Genomic DNA, 20,222 nt, shown 5'->3' on the forward strand with positions numbered 1-20,222 from the left:
CGACCCTATTATACCCCTTCAAAACACATCTAAAAGCATAAGAAACACTAAAAGTCTGACAGAGTTATGGTCAAATCTTTAAAATATTGGCAAAAAGAGTAGACTTTCAAGAATATTATCATAAAATCGTCAATTCTTCACCAAATTTAGCGTTCTTGGGCTTGTTTTAAAGCTACAATGCATGGTAATAATGTTTACTGCAGGAAAGATGAGAAATATATGCTGTTTTAATCGATTTTCTATTCTTTCAGTCCTAACTGGTTAGTAACTGCAACTAACCTGTTATGGTCAGTTATCTTCAGTCCAGTTAGGTTATTTTGGGTCTGGGAACGAACCCTAACCAGTCTCGGTCTCGGTTAGAGCCCCTGGGCACCCAATAACCTAACCTAACCAGACTTTTAAACACTAACAAGCTGGGAGAATTGCAGAAGGAAGTGTTTCTTACCAACATTGCAAGCGGAAATATGAGGAGACACATGGGTGTTGCAGTGAAAGATGATGAAAAAGCTATAACAGAGACCTGTAAGCCTTTTTTTCAACTGAGCTGTTGCCATTGGATCATGAACACTGAAGTGCTGCCTTATCCACAGCCCCCCTCTCCCCTGTCCCTTCGCAGTTTGGTACATCCCAAGTTTCTTGGGAAACCTCTTAATGACTATGCTCTTTTCTGTTATGGATCCATCACTTGTCCTCATGCATGCAAGGGGGTGGCAGAACATGGAAAATGTACCAACACTCCCTATTTTTCTTTCATGGATTTGGCTGACATCCCTCCCCCTGCTACTATGTAAGGTATGTTTTTCTGAGTTCTGATGTTTTTTTAATTTTTTTCTTTTGTCACATGGTCCCAGCTTCTAGGAAAGCTGGTCTGCAGCCTGCCAGTCACTGGAAACTCACAAACCTTCAACTCAAAGTTAAAAATGCTTTGCATACAAATCTTGGCATGGAGGAACATAGATTATGTCAAGAAAGCAGTGAGTTTTACAAACTGGCAAAAGCATATTTCCATGTGAAAATGTGACATAGAAAAACTCATTCAAACAAATTTATGTTCAGCTCAGCCATGGTGTACAAAGCGGCTTTGTCTCCCCTTTTGTCAACAAGAGCCTTTATGTAGTAAATTCTTTCTCTCATAAGGAGTTCGTTTGGAGCTTTGAGTATGGCCTGAACACAATTTTGGTGAGTAAAATTGGAGTAAAATGTCTGTAAGGAAAAAAGAAAGTTCCTGCACTCCACCTCATCCTCTATACTTATGTGCAACCCATCACGGCATCCATGGGCATTCTGATGGCCTACACTCCCTTCACCATTGCAGACATCATAAGTACCTGCCTGGCTCTCAAACAGATGCTTTTATTCTGTTGCTTGGGCAATCTGCAACAAAAATAGACCAGGTCACTATTTTTTTTCAGCCTTCCACCAGACCCCCCTCCCTCCCAGCCAGTGTTTGGGATCCATGTTCCACCACCCCCTTGCATGCATGCGAGCTTTACATCAGTCTTTTACAATGCTGTGTTGACTCTTGAGGATCACTGGGACATCATCATCAATAGCATTGAGAGAGGAGCAATCCCTAATGTCTATGATCTTGACTATTGCAGACAATTTTTAGATGTTTGAAACCCATTTTCCTTTTTATGTTCGACTTGATATTGACATACATTGGACAGGCTTAAATCAAGCCAAATCCACATGACATGGCAGAGCTCCAGTCAATACAAAAAGGGATGGAGGGATGGTTGAAGCAGAACACAATGTCTTTTGTGCTGAATCAATGACAAGGTTGATTTACTGACTCAGCCAAGGTAAGGTTGAGCACAGTGGTTATCAGGGAAGTATCAGCCTCTATGGCATCACATTGTCGCTATGAGTTCTAGGTTTGGGAGCCAGGTGGTCATGAGTGAGGTATCCCTTCTTGGAGAGACTGATTGAGAGTGTGCTCTCAATCGAGACATCCACAGTAAACAGCAACTCATTCACCATGCACAGAGTCATCAAGGCCAAGTTGGATGCCAGCATGGATTAAGGCTGGCCAACCTTACTGGGATGCTTGCAAAGGCAGGAATATATTGAATGAAAGGTGGGATGGAACTAGCCTGGATCCAAGGCGTTAAGGGAGGTTGACCATCATAAGTGGGGTTGACCCTCTTGGTTCTGCAACATTTCAAAGACCACTCAAGCCCTCTGGTGATAAGTATGAAATGAATCTTGGAGCACAGAAGACTGGTTGCCAAAAAGAGACAGATGTCTGACCACCCCAGTGGTACACTGTTGTTTCAACAGACAGTGTTTTTGGTATCCAACATTTTGCACAACTTTCAGGGGTCCTCTGTCATGGCTCAAAATAGCCTTGAAGTCACAGGAACGACAACACCTCCCTGATCATGGATATGCTGATGCCAGTCCTGGTACTGGGCAGGCACCAAGTTGAAGTTATTCAACAATCATTGACAAGATCTGGAGAGAGAATATATCAAATGTAGAAATCTGTCAAATACAATATCAAAGATTGTTGAAGATCATTCATTATTCCTTTATAGATGCAAGTTGCAAAGAAAGTAAAAAAAGCCAGAGAAAGTCAGAAAAAGTCAGAGAAAGTTGGAGAAAGTCAGAAAAAGTAAGAGAAAGCAAAGATTGTTGACATTTGTCAATTTTATGCAAGAAAGTGGAAGAAACTTGGACATTGTTGAAGTTGAAAGATAGTTATAGATTGTCAACAATTGTTACCAAAAAAAAACGTAACTACATTGACAATTGTTCAAAAACATTGAAAATCTTTGACAAAAGCTGAAGATTGTCAAAGATTGTTAACAATCATTGACTTTTGTCAACAATATTCCTTGAAAATTGGGTTCCTCTCAAAAAAAAACAGTTTTGTCCACAGACGGCCTTCATACACTGCACATAGTATGAAGGGATGGGGGTAGAGCACGTTGGAGTATAAATGGTGGTCCAGCCATCCTTCTTCTCGCGACTCGTCGGATTATTTTTATCAACGGTGTAGCACATGCCCTCTGATTTGAAATTTCAAGATCCAAAGAAAAGTGAGTCGGGGAAAAGGCTGGAAGTCGGTGTTACCTACACTACAAGTCGCAACGACCAGTAGGAAACTTGGAGGGGGGGTAAAGGACGTTGGAATATGGATCCTTCTTCTCGATCGGATGTTTTTTTTTATCAACGGAGCAACAACGGAGCATATAACTGCCCTCTAATTCCAGGTCCGTATCAAAAGAAGCACCTTCACGGCCACAATAACCATAATAAACCTTGACAAAGGGTATTTTATGAGGGCAGAATTTTATCTTCATCTATACGACTCGTTTCCATTGCAACTATCGTCGGAGCATCTTCGAGAAATCATTTGACCGGGAAAATCAGGGCAAATAAACGGGGATTTCTAGATTCATGTGATTCACTTTCAACGTTCGTGTACATTGACTCCGGTGGAAGGAGGCTTTAGCTTTCCGTATAAAACCTCATCCATGTAACCCCAGTATTTCTCAAGTTTCAACGTCCTCACCAGCACATACCCCAAGCAGAAACAGCCTCAGATCGTCAATTGGGATGCACCCTCCAACTTCGCAATTCCGACTCTGGATCATAGTCGCCATCCTCCTTTGCATCATGCCCATACAACTTGCCAAGGCCTGCAACTTCTGGTCGTGTGGCGTCGTTCATTGCAAACTTATACATACATGGGCTTGTGCGCCTGGTGAGTCCTCCTACTCATCGTGATTGGGGAGTAAACATCACCTTTTCTGACGTCGACGCTGTGACTTGGATTTTCAGATGGGACATGCTATTGCGGGGGTAATGTCGGGTAGATGTGGTGTTGGGCTCAAGGCGACCCTCAGGTCGTCCGTGAAATTAATTATTATTACGGAGACGAGAGGTGGTCGAGGACGAGTTTGTCAAGGTTGAACTAGGCCTGCGATACGCGATGTGGAATAAAACACTGTAGAGAATGGAAAAACAATCCGAATCTCGTCTTTAATATGTTATGGTGAGCCCATAAGGTCGGCAGCGTAAGGGGACGTTTTGTTATCTCCTGGCAGCGTCAACATTCAATTTATCGAACGCTGGTCACAAAATCAACGACTCGGACTTTACCAATTACAAAGCCTACTAGAATTTGTTGTAAACGCCAGGCACGTTACTCCACAGAATCGTTCGAATGAAGGAAGGCATGGGAAAGGAGATATTTTTCCAGCCTCCCGGGTAATATCAAGTATTCCTTGAGGACGGCTCTGCGCCACATTCCGCAAAAAGTGATCATCAGCCACTGGTTACTTTCCCTCCTTTGATCCTTCATTACCCCTTGACTTTTCTTCCCTTGTTACTTTTTCCTTTTTTGTAGTTCATCTTCGTTACGACGTTATCAATGTGAATGCAGAAAAAACAGATCGACAGGAAATGCTCCGGAAATGAAATAAGTTGACCCTTGAAGCCTGAGGGCTTGCTGGGTGTGCCTGTAAGCGGAACTTGTTCATCATTTAGGACTGTTGTCTCCGACAAATGGTATCTCTTATTCGAATTCGTTCAGGGCCTCTAGCCCGAGAATATATCAGCTTCAGGATGGGTAGTAATGACATTTTCCACGCAATATGCTGTTAATACACAAAAGTATATTGGCAGTCGAAAAAGATCGTTGACTTTAAGATTGACCTTAAAGTCAACAATGGGAAGGAAATAGAGGAGCACTAAACTATCCGTTGAGAATTTCGAAAAAAGAGGGTAATAAAACAACAACGGATGATGGAATTCGCCACCTCACGAATTGTGCCTAAGAATGTGGGTTCTACACCAGGAAATGCACTTCTTGTAATCTTCGATCGCGTCCTGGCCAAGGGACAAGAAAACAACACAGATGAACGTGCAGGCAGGGTACACCCACCAGGTGATGTGACATTCTCTCAGCATCTACGGCGTAGATCATGTCCGTAACGAAGAGCCATCCGATAATGGAAAGGATACCAATATTTCCGGATTTCCAATGCCATATCAGAGGTATGGCAAGCAGGAAGGCCGCGATGAAAGCGACGGGGGCAAACTCGGGATGCATTGCAGGAGAGACAGCGCTTTTGACTCTTGAGAGAGCAGTCATATTTATGGACCTGAGAAAAGTGGAATAAGTGTCTAATACTTAGCTGAGTTCCGTAGTTGTTACCACTGATTTCGCAGCTTCACAACTCCTGTTGTACCAACTATTCCGCGACCTCCGCATCATCATGAAAAAAAAAAAGACGATCTAGCATTCCAGGTTAGATATGATGAGTTGTTTGCGGTCACACCTCGCAAACGATATGCTCGTCTGACCCCGTAGAGATGTAAATGTGGGGATCATCACCGCAGCCTGACGTTATCAATTGGGTTGTTGAAAAAAGACGAAAACAGTTCGGTATATTCGCAGTCCTGCGAAAAAAACTGGATTTCGCTTGATCCACGATGTAGAGGTGGTGTTAGTTACTGTTAGTAGAACAGCCCACCTCACGCCACGATCCTCGAATGCCCAAATCCACGGTGGCAAACCACCTGGAGCTTGCAATCTCCAATAGAACTTGAAGACACCATCTGAACGTTGAGCGTCCGACACGGACATATGATTCCTAGTAGCTGAGCTTAAATTTCAATAAGAGGGTCATGAGTAAAACCTTGAACATCAGCTCGCAATGGACCTACTCGAGACTCGAGTTCATAAAATTTCAAGTTGTTGACGGTGATGGCAGTTACAACGATGATGTTGACGATTGTTGATTCTACACAACTTTATCGCGCTCACCACCCGTCATGCATTCATCTTGGGCCAAGAAAGCATCTTCCTTACCTTCCGATCGTATCAAACCTACAAATTCCAGGTCACAGCAAGTATCCTCCAAAGTCAAAGGAAAGCAACCCGTCCGCGAACCCCCCAAAAGCAAAGAAATCCGGAGGCTAGAATCGTTGCTCGGTAGCGTGCAGAACTCAGTGGGCAACGAGAAGGATCCGAAGGGAGGGTGTTTTTGTTTAGGTGTGTCACTTTCTTCAATTCCGAAATTGTTTTACTTACCGTAAAATAGCCAGAGAACACCCAGTGTCAACGTACACACCCATATGTTTTTCCTGTGGCTTTATACTGTGCTCCATCAATCTCCCACAATACTCCTGTCCATCTTGTTCCAAACCCCTATGGACACGCGCCCAGAGGTCATCGATTATATCCCAGATTGACGGGGAGTTGGCTGCGAGAATCGCGAAGGAAATCGCAGATGCAGAACGCGCAGCTGAAGAAGCTAAGAAAGCCGCTGGTGCTTTCCCCGTTCTCTCCGGTGCAATGCCCTCCTTTTCCTCACCCTTGCCCTCGCCCGCACCAACCCCACCCAACAACAAACCCTCTACTTACAAAGTCATGTCTTTAACCCAGAAGGGAAAGAATAACAAAGTCGTCGTTTCCTCATACACCAGTACACCTCAACCATCACCACCATCGAGGGCTGAATCGCCTGCGGAGCCCGAACCCGTGAGGGTTCCGCCCCCACCGGACGAGGTTGCATATGCAAAGACGCGCCCTGGTCCCGCGCGGCCATGGGAGAACCTTATTGGGGGAGGGGCGACGTACGTTCCTCTGGCGCGGCTTGATGATGAGATGGATGGTCGTGACGATGAGGAAGGAGGCTCGAATACTCGGTCGAGACGAAGAAGAAAGAATAAAGTCAAGGCGAGGGAGGATGAGGGTGGAGGTGTGGCGCGTGGGTCTGGTAATGTGATCCCATTCTGCCAGGAATATGAATGTCCTGACGCCATTCATCTCTTAGGATCCTAGAGAATATGTGTAGTACGATACGTTCTCTTTTGGGAAATCGTAACATTGAGCTGGATCTCCCCTCACTATCGAGGAAAGCCATACGTGATTGAGGCGCGAACAAATCCGGTGTGCATGGAGCTCAAGACGACATCGGGACGTTTTTGATGATTCGGATGGTCATGGACGCTTTTATCATGTGGTTCAACTGATTAAGGGCTCGGGGTTTCCGATTAGTTCAAGAGTTGATGACACACCATGGAACCTCCGCCTTCTGGTTTCGTTCCTCATTAGTAACCTGGGGTCGCTTATCTTTTACAGGCTGCGCATTGCGCCATTGTCCCCTGTCCCCTTCAACCGGTAAGGATGGGACCCTTCAAACCGGTAAGAATTGTCCCCTCCAGACTGGTAAGGATTGTCCCCTCCAGACTGGTCAGGATTGTAACCTTCAGACCGGTCAGGATTGTAACCTTCAGACCGGTCAGGATTGTAACCTTCAGACCGGTAAGGACCGGAGGCAATGAGCAGTGTGGCCCTAAAGGACTCTTTGTGAGAACAGGTTCTCCTCCGTTGAGATTCATGGTGTGCAAAAATTTTACAGGATGAAGGCCATCAGAATACAGCCTTTCTGGACGACGTCGATCAGGACCCTACACCTTCTCCAAAATTTCGTAACTCAAGTCTAATTTGACGACGCACCCATCCGATTTGGGGCAGCTCTCTTATGCACGCTGTACATGATGCACGAATACCCACCACGCGTTTAGTGAGGCAGTGTCTGAAAACGACGACCGATGCTGCCCACACCTCCTGCACAGTTCCTTCCTCACCCTTCACGACTCTAAATACCACATAGCTGGTATTCAGCGTCTTCTGCCGAAGATTATAGATTACTCAACGAACAAGTTTTCACTTCTGGTACCCAGCAACCGCATGGCAAGGTTTCTGTTTGTTGACACCCCGGACTCACCCCAAGCGCTTGGATGAATGTCAAACAAACTTTCCTTCTGGACAGCCACGTCGGACGTTTGAACTTCCGTGACAAGTAGCGCTGCAATCTCAGTCACAAGAACCTAATCTTCACATCCCAGGTGCAGGGCAAGCAGTAAAAAATGTGGTCGCGCAGCAATAGCGGGCTTGGCATTATTGCGCAGCATTCGCGGGTTTGGCATTATTCCCTGTAATTGCACTGACCGCACGGCACCGAAGACGAGTTGCGGTGAACTGAGAGATGAAGGGCGCTAATTTTGAAGCTATAAAGCCGAGCGGGTACTACAATGGCATTGGTGACGAAACCTGAAAGACTTCCTGATACACCACTTCTCACCACGCCACGATGGCATTCGGAAACACAGTCAGTATCTATTCTTCACGAGATAGAATGTCTCTCATTCTTTTTTGCATTCCTAGCTTCTCGCGCTTATCCTCGGGGCATGTTTGATCTCTGCTTTGCCAGGAACCGTTGTGACCCCCAATGAACTGCTCTACAGCGCTAGAGACGGGTAAGCAGATTTCAACCATGAAGCTTTTTCATGTCTTACAAATTTTTTGGTGCCCCAAAGGGGCATCAAGTTGCTCACAGTTGACGCTGGCTCAGGCAAAAGCATGTACGCCCATACCTTATCCTGCTATTGTTATTATTTCCGACGCCAGCTTGACACGTTTTTAGTACCGGGTTGGCCCCAAATCGTGCAATATGCCAAGGATACCTATGGTGATGATGGCTTGACCTATAAAGTGAACCCACCGGGGGTCCGTAGCACTCCAATTTTAAAAATTTAAGACGTCTGATTTTTACTATCAATTAGCAACCTGATTATCAGGCGGTGGTCTGTACAGATCAAGAACAACTACTACTTATTTCAATGCAAGGAGCCTCCAGTTGCTCGACAAGAAACGACACTGTTGCAGGCTCCATAACTGGAACAACAGGAAGCGTAACTTTGTCCCATATAGACACATATACTACGGTTCTGGAACCTGGACTATAACAGGTAAGTTAGACATTCAAATCATACGAAACACTCGGACGATTCCGTTTTTAGAATGAAGTTCTTTGGCGATAGGGTCAAGCTTGACTGTTCAACTCGGCATTCCTATTGTAATGTCCGTGTCGACCGGAGTGACTACCACTGGTACATTCGAGAATAAGGTTTCAAAAAGGTACAGTTTTTATTCCAAACGAGTCACACGTCGGATCGTAATACCTCTTCCACTCAGCTTTCAAACCAAGATTGATAGCAAAAGGGGGATTGACACGACATTCAATGTGGGAGCCAATGAAAATTGCACCGCGACTGTAGGTATCCTCAATCCATTTTACGAGTCAACCATTGATATTTTTGTATTACAGTTATTGACGACGACATGTACCGGCTCCGGAGCTGGAGCCGTTCATTACAATGCAAGTGGATGGGTGTGGCTTTACTACGATGAAAAGGTATTTACTGAATCCACAGCGCTATTTTGTCCAGCTAATGGTCTCTCCTCAACTTAGAAACGACCCAAATCTCAACCCAAGGCTGAGGGACATTACCAGTGTGAGCATCAGGTTCTTCAAGTCCAATTATGGCTCTAATCGACTGGACTTTAGGGGCTGTACGACTTGAATCCGTAATCAAGGACGTAAACGATCGCTCCTCCAACATACAATTTACGGGGTACATGGGAATAGACAGCCACGCGGTTTTCAAGGCCAGCTGTGTACCCATTCAACATCGTCGCAAATGAAGCCTGGGGTTGCCTCAGTGGCGGTCCTGTTGTTGCTACATCAACTTTTGACCAAATGTTAGGGGGTTTACATTTCGTTCTCAAGAATACCTTCCTTGGACCTTCTTCACGTTCCATGTTATTGAAATTTAGTACTGAGTATGCAGTAATGTCTCCAATTTACTTGTATGCTTCCAATCTCTCATCCCGTTCGTCCCAAGTTCGTCCTACACACCTGTAAAAATGAGAACATTAGCGGGTAACCTTCTCCAGCATCTGAAAGTGCGGCGACGGCTTGTTGGATGAGCGGGGTTTGCGTGGTTGAACTTGTTAGTCATTCCACAAGCGCGTATTTTTGCACTGGCCATGTCGTTGGAACCTGTCAACTTGTAATCAACCTGTGCTTCTTTCGGAGGTCGCGGCGGAGTTTGAAAGCCAACTCGTGCTGCCCTCAAGTACAACTCAAGTATCCGCCGACGTTGTGAACTATCTATGCTTGTTTCAATAACCACAATTTGTTTCATTTTCTTAGGAAAAAAGCTGAAGCACTGACAGATAGTTCCAACTTCCAATCTTCCCAACGGAACGAACTCCCAAGACAGGAAAGCCGCATGTTTCTTAAGTTGTGCTTCAAGGCTTGTATGCGTGGCACGCAATCATCATAAATACCTTCTACTCGGGCACTCACGCAGGGCACGTTTTGCGTTTACGGTCCTTATATGTGCGTAATCTCATAATTATCAAGGCCTTTTATCTTTGACTACTATAGGTAGGACAATCTTCGCGTTATTATACACTGGCACCTCGGCGCTTACCGTCGGACGCCCAAGATCAACGACAATCGCTCATTCTCGGTCTTAATATGCGCGGTATGCATTCGACTAGTATATGCGACTTATCAAGATCTGTAACAGCTTTTCAACTGCAGGGCCTAAGAATTGACTGGATTGAAGGCAATATCGTCTAGATTTGACTACCACTACAGTCAGGCCACATTTCCCGTTATCTTACCCCCCATTCGAAAGGCGCTTGGAGCCCCGAATGTTCAAGGTACAAGATATTCGTGCGTTTTCAGTCCTTAAATGCCCGGTACGCACTGTGTTTTCAAACATTTTTTACCCTTACATCAGGGCGCTGTGAAGCCTGATAGATGCGCGCGCATTGGTCTGGCTTCCGAGAGCGAAGGCATCGGCGCGTTTTCAGTCTCTGCCTGTTTAATACGAAAGGCTGGAACCGCTGCAAACCTGCATTGATGCATCGCAACCGCGAACCATCCTTCGCAGACACAACTTCGCCTCGTCACTCTCTCCAACCCAAGGAAGTCAAGCTTGTCAGTTTTTCGATGTTGGCAATTTCAGAACGAAATTGATTGTATGGGTATCAAAGTGTTGGTCTCCAAAGTATGTTGGTGGAACGATTACCTTGTCCGAAATTGTGATGGCCCCCGTGTCAGGTATTTTTGTGCCAGTTGGAGTTAGCCTTACTCTCCTCACAGGAATAAAATCTTGACCACAGTCACAATTCACAGCGCGCCCAAAAAAAATACACCTTTCCCCGCTACTTCTCACTTACAAACACAGCCGCCATACCCGAACCGATAAACACGTTCGTCCCCTCCCCGTCTGCTTCGCGATGTTAACCTCGCATCGTACCAGCTAAAAAAAAAGGGGGCAGCGTCGACACACCATCAAGGCTAGTACAAAAAGAAAAGAAGGGGAGAAAGAGACGTACGTACGTACTACACCCCTTGAACGGAATACGCAATAGCAATTGCCCCCTCCCACAACTTGAAGCGCCTATTGTTGCACTTCATCAGAGCGCGTCTCAGACCTTGAAGTATATGCGCGGCTTTTACCCTTACACTTCCTCGGAAATAACTTGGATCCTTTCCGAACGATCATGTTGACGGAACGACAAAAATCGTAATGCGGGTCCTTATCCCAGGGAAACCTTACTCTCCTCAGACGAATAAACCTTGACCGCATTAATAATTCACATTGTTAAATAACAAAATACATCCTTTCCACCTAGGGCTTACTGCTCACTAACGAAAACAGCCGCCATCCCCATCCCAGACCCAATACACATACTCGTCACGAAGACCCTTCCACCCGTCTGCTTGGCGATACTAAGGCCCGTGGCTACCTGTCTCGCACCGGCTACAAGGTAACGTCGCGTCAGCCTTCAATACCATCGCAAAAAAGGGAAGAGGAAAAGAGGGAAACGAAGAAAGGAAAGGGAAGGGAAAAAGACGGAAAGAGTGAAAGAAAGAAGAAGACGTACTACACCCCAACGGATGCCCCAACGCAATAGCACCCCCATTCAAATTAACCTTCTCATGCCCAATCTTGAGCGTATCAATAGAAAACAACGCCTGACTCGCAAACGCCTCATTAATCTCAAAGAAATCGACATCTTCAATACTAAGCCCTGTCAATTTAAGAACGCGGGGAATGGCATAGGCGGGACCGACGCCCATGATGCGGGGGGGTACGCCGATGGTTGCTGCGTTTACGAATTTGCCTAGGATTGGGAGACCGAGGCGGAGAGCGACGGAGCGACGGGCGAGGATGATGGCTGCTGCGCCGTCTGAGACTTGGGATGCGTTGCCTGGTTGAGGAAAGGTAAGGAGGGGAAAGGGGAAAGGGGGGGGGGGGGGGGTTGGAAAAGGACGTACCAGCATGAGTAACACCATCCTTCTTGAAAGCCGGTTTAATCTTAGCCAGGCTCTCAGCCGTAACACCCTCCCTAATCCCATCATCCTCACTAACCAAAACCTCCTTAACTTCCTCCGTCTTTGGGTCTATCCATTTTGCAAGGATGGGAACGATCTCCGCTTTGAATTTGCCTGCTTTATTAGCTGCTGCGGCTTTTTGGAAGGAGAGAGCGGAAAAGGCGTCTTGCGCGGACCGGGGGATGTTGTAGTCGCTCGCAACGTTTTCGGAGGTTATGCCCATGGGGAGGAGACAGTCTTCTGCGTCTTGGTTGGTTAGGACTTCGTCGGATACTTCGGGGGCTGCGCGTGAGCCGAAGCCGTGTGTCATTGATTCGACGCCGGCTCCTGTAGATAACATAACATATGAGAGGAAGAAGAAGAGGGAGGGGGAGGGGAAACGGAAGGAGGTTACACACCAATACCAATATCGATCTGACCCGCGCGAATCTGGTTCGCGATCTGGTTGATGGCCGTAAGGCCCGACGAACACTGTCGATTAACGGTATTGATGGACGTTTCGACTGGGATGCCGGCGTGGAGGGCTGCCATGCGTGCGGCGGAGGCGCCTCCCCCTGGGGGGAGAACGTTGCCCACCGAGATGTCTTCGATGAGCTTGGGGTCGAGGCTTATCTTGGAGTATGCTGCGCGTAGGACGTGTGAGAGGATGAGTTCGGGTTTGGTGTCTTTGAAGCCTCCTTTTCTGCCCTGTGTTTGTGTGAGATGGGAAGGGAAGTGAAGGAAGGGAAAAGAACCTTTGTGATGGCGGAACGGACTGCACAGACTATGACGACGTCGTTGTCGTTCTTTTGGAGAATGGCGGCTTTTGCGGAAGAGGTGGATGCTTGTTGGGTTGACATCGTTGTGGTTGGTTGGAGATGGTGGAGGAGACGAAAGCCGGATTTATAAGGAAAACGTAATCACATGCATGGACCGGTTGAATTAGTACCCGAACCCCACGCTCTTTGCATTTGAATCAGCAGCTCAGGTTATATATTACGTCTCTACCTGCTTGGACGATGGATGCGCACTTTCTTTTGTATGGTAGGATTTAATGGTGTATAAATAGGATTTGGATTGGCCCCTTATGAAAGAGAAATACGGATGCCATTGAATGTGGGATTTTCCATGCGTTACTACAGGTGTAGGTCTGAACCTAATTGTGGATCTATAGCTAGACCCACTCACTTTCTTGTGGGTTGATTTTGTTCTCCAGATCAACTCCCGTGGAAGAAACGTGACCCCTAAGTTCCAATCATTACACGCGTGTCTGTGTCCGACCGTCGCTCAATCATCGAATCAAGACACGAATCCGACAGTCGCACAGCGGAAAAACCCTGAAGAACGTTGTCGTCCTGTCCATCCACGCGAGCATGAAGCACCAAGAGCGACCTTCGGGCGCATGCAGACCTTTTTAAACCCCAGTGGTTTCTAGCCTTGCCCAACACTTGCCATGCATCCACTACCCTCGGATTCCTCCGGAATCAAGGTCATCATTATCGGATGCGGAGTAGCAGTATTAGGATGCGCCATTGCGCTCACTCAGAAAGGGCACAAAGTCGTTGTTGTTTTCCGGGGGTCTGACATTGAGTGTGATGGCGAAGTCGAGAGCATGGGTATGTACGTTTCTTTGAATGAGCTTCCCAGTGGCTCGGACTGACGACTTATTCATAACCAGCAGATGATGTTAATCCCCCTTCTTTTCTTTCTTTCTCTCTTGACACACACATCTGCAGGCCACCTCAAACCTAAAAGTAGTTGAAATATGGGGTCTTGGCGAAAAGTAAGTCAATAGCCATGCACATCGATAGAAGTACCAACTAAATCCTTATCCAGACTTGACTCTCTTCATAGAATTCCAAATATCTTGGTACGTACTCAACCTTCTCCCCTTCATCCTTCCCTTCTTCTTACTTACTTACTTTCATCTATCATCCAACCCAGCACCTCGGACTTCAAGCTCAAGTTCCAGAACACGACCACGAACACCTCCACACCCTCCTCCAATCCCACGCCCAAGTCCTAGGCGTCGAAATCCGCACGGGGCACATCGTCATCGCCTACCGGCAAAACGAAGTCGTAAGAAAAGCGGGGGTAGTGCTTGATAATGGGGAACGTGTAGAAGGTGACTTGGTACTTTGTGTCGGGGTGCGTAACCGACATACAAGCTGCCCCCTTTTATTCAAACACTTACACCTTAGAATCAGGGAGAGACAAACGCGCAGGGGAAGGAGCTTTTATCCGAGGGGAATGACTTTGATACCCGGGACTATGCGGGTCGTCTCTTTGATAATGAAGAGGACATCGCTTATCCATGGCCATGGACAGGTGTGTGTCTTCATTTACTCCTCCCTCCCCTCTTCTCATCACGTCTAATCGGACTTCTCACTCCGTTCACGTTCACGTTTTAGGTTCAGACCCCCATTGGCACTTCGACGGTTCAGGTCAAAGTCAAAGTGAGAAATCACTCAACACTCCTTCTACTCTACATAGCGCGAAAGCGCACGACACCTCCCAAGCTGAAACCAGGCACAATGGGGACGATATTTCCAAACGTCGTCTCTTCAATAATAATAACAAGGAGGACATCGCTTATCCATGGACAGGTATGTGCCAGCGCCCCCCCTTTGTCGTCACTTACTCCTCCCCCCCCCCTCCATATACCAAATTCTTATGACTCTCCTCATCGGACTTTTCACCCCGTCACGTTTTTAGGTTCAGACGTCCATTTCAACACTACTTTAGGTCAAAGTGGGAAAGCGTTCACACACAGGTCAGTAGTAAAAAAAAGATTCTGGCCGCTCCCCTTTACCTCCACTGACCTTCGTTCGTTCGGCTAAAGTGACGAAGCCACCAGCTGACATGGTTGGACGCGCGTCCACACTCCGTGTCGTCATCGTCAAAGGCACAATCAACATCAAGCGATACTGCTGCAGCTGCCTACATGGACCGACGGCAGGTTATTGATTATCGGCGGTTCATTGATATCGTGAGTTTAGCCCCACCCAGTCCAGTTCCAGTCCATTCCAGTCTCAGCCTTGTCAAAACCATACCTATGCTTTTCATACTTAAATCGCCACTCCCTACTCCCCACTTGCTTTCGGTCCGAATGATGATTTCTGCCCCGACTTACCTTTCCCCACCTCCCGTTATTAAAATTCACGCGCCATACGGCACTAAGCATCGCTTCGTGGCCACTCACAAATTCCTACACCAGGAGCCCCCCCAGTCCACTTTGAATTTATCATTTTCATCTAGTTCAGCCCTGTCAAACCTTTTTTATTTTTTTATTCCTTATCACCACTACTTACTCCCCACACCTACTTTCGGTCCGAAATTAATTCGAAATATTTATTTCCTTCCCCCTCCTCACCTCCCATTATTTCATTTCACTATCGTCCCTTGTGGTTTGGTCACTCAACATCCCATCTAAGTATTCTACACAGCACGAATGTGTTCGACACCTATCTAGCTATCGAAGCCGGAGTAGTGCTCGCCGTCACGCTAAACCTCGCTGGGAAACACAACGTACCGCTAGCTGTCAAAGCCTGGGAACGTATACGGTACGTTCGTTCCAACCCAGTCCCCTTCCTTTCTTTGCTTCTTTTTTTTTTTTTTTTTTTTTTTTGGATCCGTCCGCCCCTACCTATTTTGGCTGGAGTTTTCCCTCCCTCCCTGTATGGGGTACAACAACACCCCACGGAACTTGAACCCCAACTTTCTGATTTCACTGTTCCGTTATACATAGACACCACCACCGCGTGCGTCTCATCAATAAGTCAACCCGAGGTAAACGGCGTACTATGTCAACTCCAGGTGGGGACATGGACAAGCGAGAGTGGCTAGCGTATGATGCCGAGAAAAGACGCGCATGAGCTGTATTCGGAAGTTATGCTGAACTTGTTGGAAGAAGCGGCGGCGGCTGAGAGGAGAGGAGGAGGAGGGAAGTGCGCGCCTGTTGCGTGGTTTTAGATAATGGAGGGAGGGGTCTCTACGTATTTAGAAGATGGGTGCGGCGCGCACTTTTTGTTCTTTTGTTCGTTTTTTTTTTTTTTTTTTTTTTTTTTGAGTGTGTTTGTGCCTCAGCCAAATCGTCAATCACCCAATTTGCATTCACGTGGAAGAAACGTGACCCCTAACCTCGCGTGTCTCGTCCGACAATCGCACCTCAGTACAACACCAATCCGACAGTCGCACGAAAAACCCTGAACGACGACAACGTTTCTGTCCCATCCACGCGAACATGAAGCACCAAGAGCGACCTTCGGGCGCATGCAGACCTTTTTAAACGCCACTGGTTTCTACTAGTGGCAGAACTGTCATGCATCCATCGGCACCCTCGAGCTCGTTGCCTTCAAACTTTTCAGGAATCAAGGTCATCATTATCGGATGCGGAATAGCAGCATTAGGATGCGCCATTGCGTCTACTCAGAAAGGCCACAAAGTCGTCGTCGTCTTCCAGAAGTCTGACTCTGAGTGTAACAGCGAACTCAAAAGCCTGGGTACGTTCGTTCTTTGAAAGCGACTCAGAGCGTAAGATTGACCGACGACTTGGAACCAGCGGACGATGTTAGTCTTAGACTCTTTCCTTCTCTCCTTCCTCGACCACACGTCGAATTCCGTTCTGCAGGTTGTAACTCCCACACCAAAAGTAGGCAGGTTCGTCGAAAGATGGGGGCTCGGTGAAAAGTAAGTCAATAGAAGAAGAACACCAACGAACTAAAATCTTATCGTAGACTTCACTCTCTACGTAGAATCCCAAACGTCTTGGTACGTACTCACCTCAAACTTCTTCACCCTTCTTACTCTTATCCAATCCAACCAAAGCACCTCGGAGGAGTCCAGGCCCAGCCACTTCCAAACCCCGAACACGATTCAGATTCTTCATACGTCTACATCACCCAGCTGCACGACCTTTTACTCGCCCACGCTCAATCCATAGGCGTAGAAATGCGTACGGGCTGCAACGTCATCGCCTACCGCCAAAACGAAGTCGTCCGAAAAGCGGGGGTTATACTTGATAATGGGGAACGCGTCGAAGGGGACTTGCTCGTTTGTGTCGGCAACTTTGAAAGGGAGGTGCGTAAAAGCTGCCCCTTTTGTTCAAACAACTTTTGCTTACACCTTAGAATCAGGGAGCGCTGGAAACGAAGGTTTTCTCCTCGGAATTAAATAACCCCAGTTTCGTCGATGCCCTGGACTATGGAGACGATATTTCCGAGCGGCGTCTCTTCAAAAACAAGGAGGACATCGCTTTTCCATGCACAGGTGTGTGTGCTCCCCCCCCCCCCCAAATTCTTACGGACTTCTCACTCCGTTCACGTTTTTAGGTTCAGACATCCATTGGCACTTCGACAGTTCAGGTCAAAGTCAAAGTGGGAAAGCGTTCACACACAGGTTAGTAGTAGTAAAATATTCTGGCTGCCCCCCTTTACCTTTCTCTCGTTCGCTAAAGTGACCGACTTTCCACCGCTGACATGCATATGGTTGCACACGCGTCCACCTCCGTGTCGTCATCGTTAAAGGCACAATCAACATCATTTGTCGACTACGATCCGCTGCTGCCTACATGGACCGACGGCAGGTTGATGATTATCGGCAGTGGCGGTTCATTGGTATCGTGAGTTAGCCCCACCCGGTTCATTCCAGTTCAGCCCTGCCGAACCCTACCTACCCTTTTTCCGCCACTACCCTCCCTCAATCAACTGTTACCCTACTCCCCCACCTGCTTTCGGCCCGAAAGATTGTTTCCTTCCCCGAGTTACTCCTCCTCACCTCCCATTTGCATTATTTGATTTCACGCCATCGCTTGATCCCTTGTATTTTTGTCTTGGTTACTCAACATCCATTCTATCCTACACAGTATGAACGCACACGACACCTCTCAAGCTAATACTCGGGACCATGGGGACGATATTTCCAAACGCCGTCTCTTGGATAATAAGGAGGACACCGGTTATCCATGGACAACAGGTGTGTGTGGTGCCCCCCTTTGTCGTCATCTATGTACTCCTCCCTCCAAATTCTTATCACTTCTCACCCCGTCACGTTTTAGGTTCAGACGTCCATTTTGACACTTCAGGTCAAAGTCAAAGTGGGAAAGCGTTCACACACAGGTTAGTATTAGAAATACTGGGTTCCTCTTTACCTCCACTGACCTTCGGTCAAAGTGACGAAGCCGCAAACCGATTTTCCACCGCTGACATGCATATGGTTGGACGCGCCGTTAAGCTGTCGTCATCGTCATCGTCAAAGGTACAATCAACATCAAGCGATCCGCTACTGCCTACATGGACCGACGGCAGATTATTGATTATCGGCGGTTCACTTATATCGTGAGTTAGCCCCACCCAGTCCATTTCGAATTTGTCATTTTTGTTCGAACCCTACCACCCTTTTTCGCCACTACCCTTCCGTCAATCAACTGTTACCCTACTCCCCCACCTGCTTTCGGTCCGAAAGGATATTACCTTCCCCGGCTTACAACTCCTCATACTCATATCGCCACTACCCTCCTCTCTTGATCACTGCTACCCTACTCCCCACCTACTTTCGGTCCGAAAGATGATTTCCTTCCCCGACTTACAACTCCTCACCTCCCGTTGGCATTATTTAATTTCACGCCATCACTTTATCCCTTGTTTTTTGTTCATGGTCACTCAACATCCTATCTATTCTACACAGCACGAATGCGTACGACAGCTCCCAAGTTATCGAAGACGGAGTAATGCTCGCCGTCACGCTAAACCTCGCTGGGAAACACAACGTACCGCTAGCTGTCAAAGCCTGGGAACGTATACGGTACGTTCGTTCCAACCCAGTCCCCTTCCTTTGCTTCTTTTTTCTGGATCCGTCCGCCCCTACCTATTTTGGATGGATCCCTGTATGGGGATTCGGGAACAACACCCCACGGAACTTGAACCCCAATCTGATTTTACTGTTCCCTTACATAGACACCACCACCGCGTGCATCTCATCAATAAGTCAACCCGAGGTAAACGGCGTACGTCGTGTGATGCGACGTCAACTCTAGGTGGGGACAAGCATAGGTGGCGATGGTGGCATCATACGTCTGACACCCAAGAACTTGAAGACGCGTATGATGCCGAGAAAGACGCGTATGAGCTGTATTCGGAAGTCATGCTGAGCCTGTTGGAAGAAGCGGCGGTGGCTGAAAGGAGAGGAGGGAAGTGTGCGCCTGTCGCGTAGTTGTAGATTATAGAGGGAGGGTTCAAGTCTCTACCTACTTACCCGATGGGTGCGCACTTTTTGTTCTTTTGTGGGAGTGTCTGTGGTAGGATTTATTGGTGTATAAATAGGATTTGGATTGGCCTTTTGGGAAAGCGAAATATGAATATTGGATGAATGGAAGTGTGGGATTTTCCACACTCTGCTAATGACCGTGTAGGTCCAAACCCAATTGTGGATCCAGACCCACTCCCTTGTGAGTTACTCTGGTTTGAAAAACGACCGTGTAGGTCTGAAGCTAATTGTGGATCCAGACCCACACTCCCTTGTGGGTGTTCACTCTTTTTTTGTTCAAGTCAAAGCGCCAAAGACTTAGTCCACTCTTCAAATTGAACCGAACCCCCCACGCGCCAGTCCCAAAGTTCGCGTTATACCCGAAGGCATCATTCTGAATCTTATTCAATCACGCCAAACGTTAACTTATCCCCAGCTGGTACGGGATCCAGATACCAAGAGGAAATGTTTGCTTGATAACCGTTTGATCGATACTCAAGTATGGCCTGCGGATGACGATGCTCCTGCGCTGACAAGCGTGATCCGCCACAAACCGCGCTAGGGGCTCTCCTCCTCTTCCAATTTCTCATGGCAAGTCTCCACTTTCTCCTCTTCTTCCTACTTCCCCCTCACTCCACGGCACAGCATCTGACGTACATGTACTTACATGCGCATGGATGTTGTTGTTGTTAGGGACAGGCCTAGCTTCTTGAACCTTCAAGTACACAACTTCGGAGTCAATAGCCTATGGGCTCTTTTCATAACATCTCGGTATGTAGC

At 47.2% G+C, this 20,222-nt stretch overlaps 8 protein-coding genes across 8 annotated transcripts; 5 read left to right on the top strand and 3 right to left on the bottom strand.

Annotated features, from left to right (window-relative positions):
* Nucleotides 1–284: 284 nt before the first annotated feature.
* Nucleotides 285–1,324, top strand: LACBIDRAFT_332066 (uncharacterized protein; the record flags this gene model as incomplete). Its single annotated transcript, XM_001886455.1, has 6 exons — nt 285–287; nt 414–522; nt 617–792; nt 852–974; nt 1,057–1,179; nt 1,316–1,324. 6 exons carry the CDS (start codon nt 285–287, stop codon nt 1,322–1,324), a joined length of 543 nt encoding a protein of 180 aa, XP_001886490.1.
* A 3,446-nt stretch (nt 1,325–4,770) lies between these two features.
* Lbrcb8 (STE3-like pheromone receptor) lies at nt 4,771–5,104 on the bottom strand (the record flags this gene model as incomplete). The annotated part of the gene is made up of 2 exons (XM_001886544.1): nt 4,771–4,839; nt 4,895–5,104. 2 exons carry the CDS (start codon nt 5,102–5,104, stop codon nt 4,771–4,773), a joined length of 279 nt encoding a protein of 92 aa, XP_001886579.1.
* A 683-nt stretch (nt 5,105–5,787) lies between these two features.
* Nucleotides 5,788–6,799, top strand: LACBIDRAFT_308031 (uncharacterized protein; the record flags this gene model as incomplete). Its single annotated transcript, XM_001886456.1, has 3 exons — nt 5,788–6,007; nt 6,057–6,734; nt 6,792–6,799. The coding sequence occupies 3 exons, from the start codon at nt 5,788–5,790 to the stop codon at nt 6,797–6,799; spliced, it is 906 nt and encodes a 301-aa protein (XP_001886491.1).
* Nucleotides 6,800–8,114: 1,315 nt separating this feature from the next.
* On the top strand, nt 8,115–8,769 carry LACBIDRAFT_308032 (uncharacterized protein; the record flags this gene model as incomplete). The annotated part of the gene is made up of 4 exons (XM_001886457.1): nt 8,115–8,132; nt 8,189–8,280; nt 8,341–8,530; nt 8,587–8,769. The coding sequence occupies 4 exons, from the start codon at nt 8,115–8,117 to the stop codon at nt 8,767–8,769; spliced, it is 483 nt and encodes a 160-aa protein (XP_001886492.1).
* A 598-nt stretch (nt 8,770–9,367) lies between these two features.
* Nucleotides 9,368–10,599, bottom strand: LACBIDRAFT_332069 (uncharacterized protein; the record flags this gene model as incomplete). The annotated part of the gene is made up of 5 exons (XM_001886545.1): nt 9,368–9,642; nt 9,723–9,977; nt 10,176–10,201; nt 10,303–10,368; nt 10,499–10,599. The coding sequence occupies 5 exons, from the start codon at nt 10,597–10,599 to the stop codon at nt 9,368–9,370; spliced, it is 723 nt and encodes a 240-aa protein (XP_001886580.1).
* Nucleotides 10,600–11,457: 858 nt separating this feature from the next.
* On the bottom strand, nt 11,458–13,067 carry THIK-1 (3-ketoacyl-CoA thiolase). The gene is made up of 5 exons (XM_001886546.1): nt 12,956–13,067; nt 12,620–12,908; nt 12,165–12,548; nt 11,771–12,097; nt 11,458–11,646 (listed from the first exon to the last, which is right to left on the bottom strand). Exons 1-5 carry the CDS (start codon nt 13,058–13,060, stop codon nt 11,522–11,524), a joined length of 1,230 nt encoding a protein of 409 aa, XP_001886581.1. The 5' UTR covers nt 13,061–13,067; the 3' UTR covers nt 11,458–11,521.
* A 586-nt stretch (nt 13,068–13,653) lies between these two features.
* Nucleotides 13,654–15,910, top strand: LACBIDRAFT_332073 (uncharacterized protein; the record flags this gene model as incomplete). Its single annotated transcript, XM_001886458.1, has 10 exons — nt 13,654–13,816; nt 13,959–13,983; nt 14,055–14,070; nt 14,145–14,348; nt 14,402–14,528; nt 14,612–14,806; nt 14,916–14,973; nt 15,160–15,189; nt 15,647–15,763; nt 15,862–15,910. 10 exons carry the CDS (start codon nt 13,654–13,656, stop codon nt 15,908–15,910), a joined length of 984 nt encoding a protein of 327 aa, XP_001886493.1.
* A 611-nt stretch (nt 15,911–16,521) lies between these two features.
* Nucleotides 16,522–20,004, top strand: LACBIDRAFT_332074 (uncharacterized protein; the record flags this gene model as incomplete). The annotated part of the gene is made up of 16 exons (XM_001886459.1): nt 16,522–16,702; nt 16,856–16,889; nt 16,937–16,970; nt 17,028–17,279; nt 17,336–17,468; nt 17,531–17,597; nt 17,656–17,820; nt 18,064–18,173; nt 18,256–18,316; nt 18,371–18,535; nt 18,885–19,001; nt 19,154–19,203; nt 19,234–19,392; nt 19,609–19,644; nt 19,679–19,716; nt 19,879–20,004. 16 exons carry the CDS (start codon nt 16,522–16,524, stop codon nt 20,002–20,004), a joined length of 1,728 nt encoding a protein of 575 aa, XP_001886494.1.
* Between the last annotated feature and the right edge of the window lie 218 nt (nt 20,005–20,222).

Source organism: Laccaria bicolor, genomic scaffold (assembly GCF_000143565.1).
Source record: "Laccaria bicolor S238N-H82 LACBIscaffold_38 genomic scaffold, whole genome shotgun sequence".
NCBI classification, from domain to species: Eukaryota; Fungi; Basidiomycota; class Agaricomycetes; order Agaricales; family Hydnangiaceae; genus Laccaria; species Laccaria bicolor.

Bases quoted from the DNA above. Each gene is read 5' to 3' on its own strand.
- THIK-1 (XM_001886546.1), bottom strand. From the start codon at position 13,060: ATGTCAACCCAACAAGCATCCACCTCTTCCGCAAAAGCCGCCATTCTC. The intron at 12,549-12,619 runs GTGTGTAACCTC...TGTTATCTACAG, and splicing joins TCAGATCGATATTGGTATTG to GAGCCGGCGTCGAATCAATG. The intron at 11,647-11,770 runs GTACGTCTTCTT...GTTACCTTGTAG, and splicing joins GGGGCATCCGTTGGGGTGTA to CCGGTGCGAGACAGGTAGCC.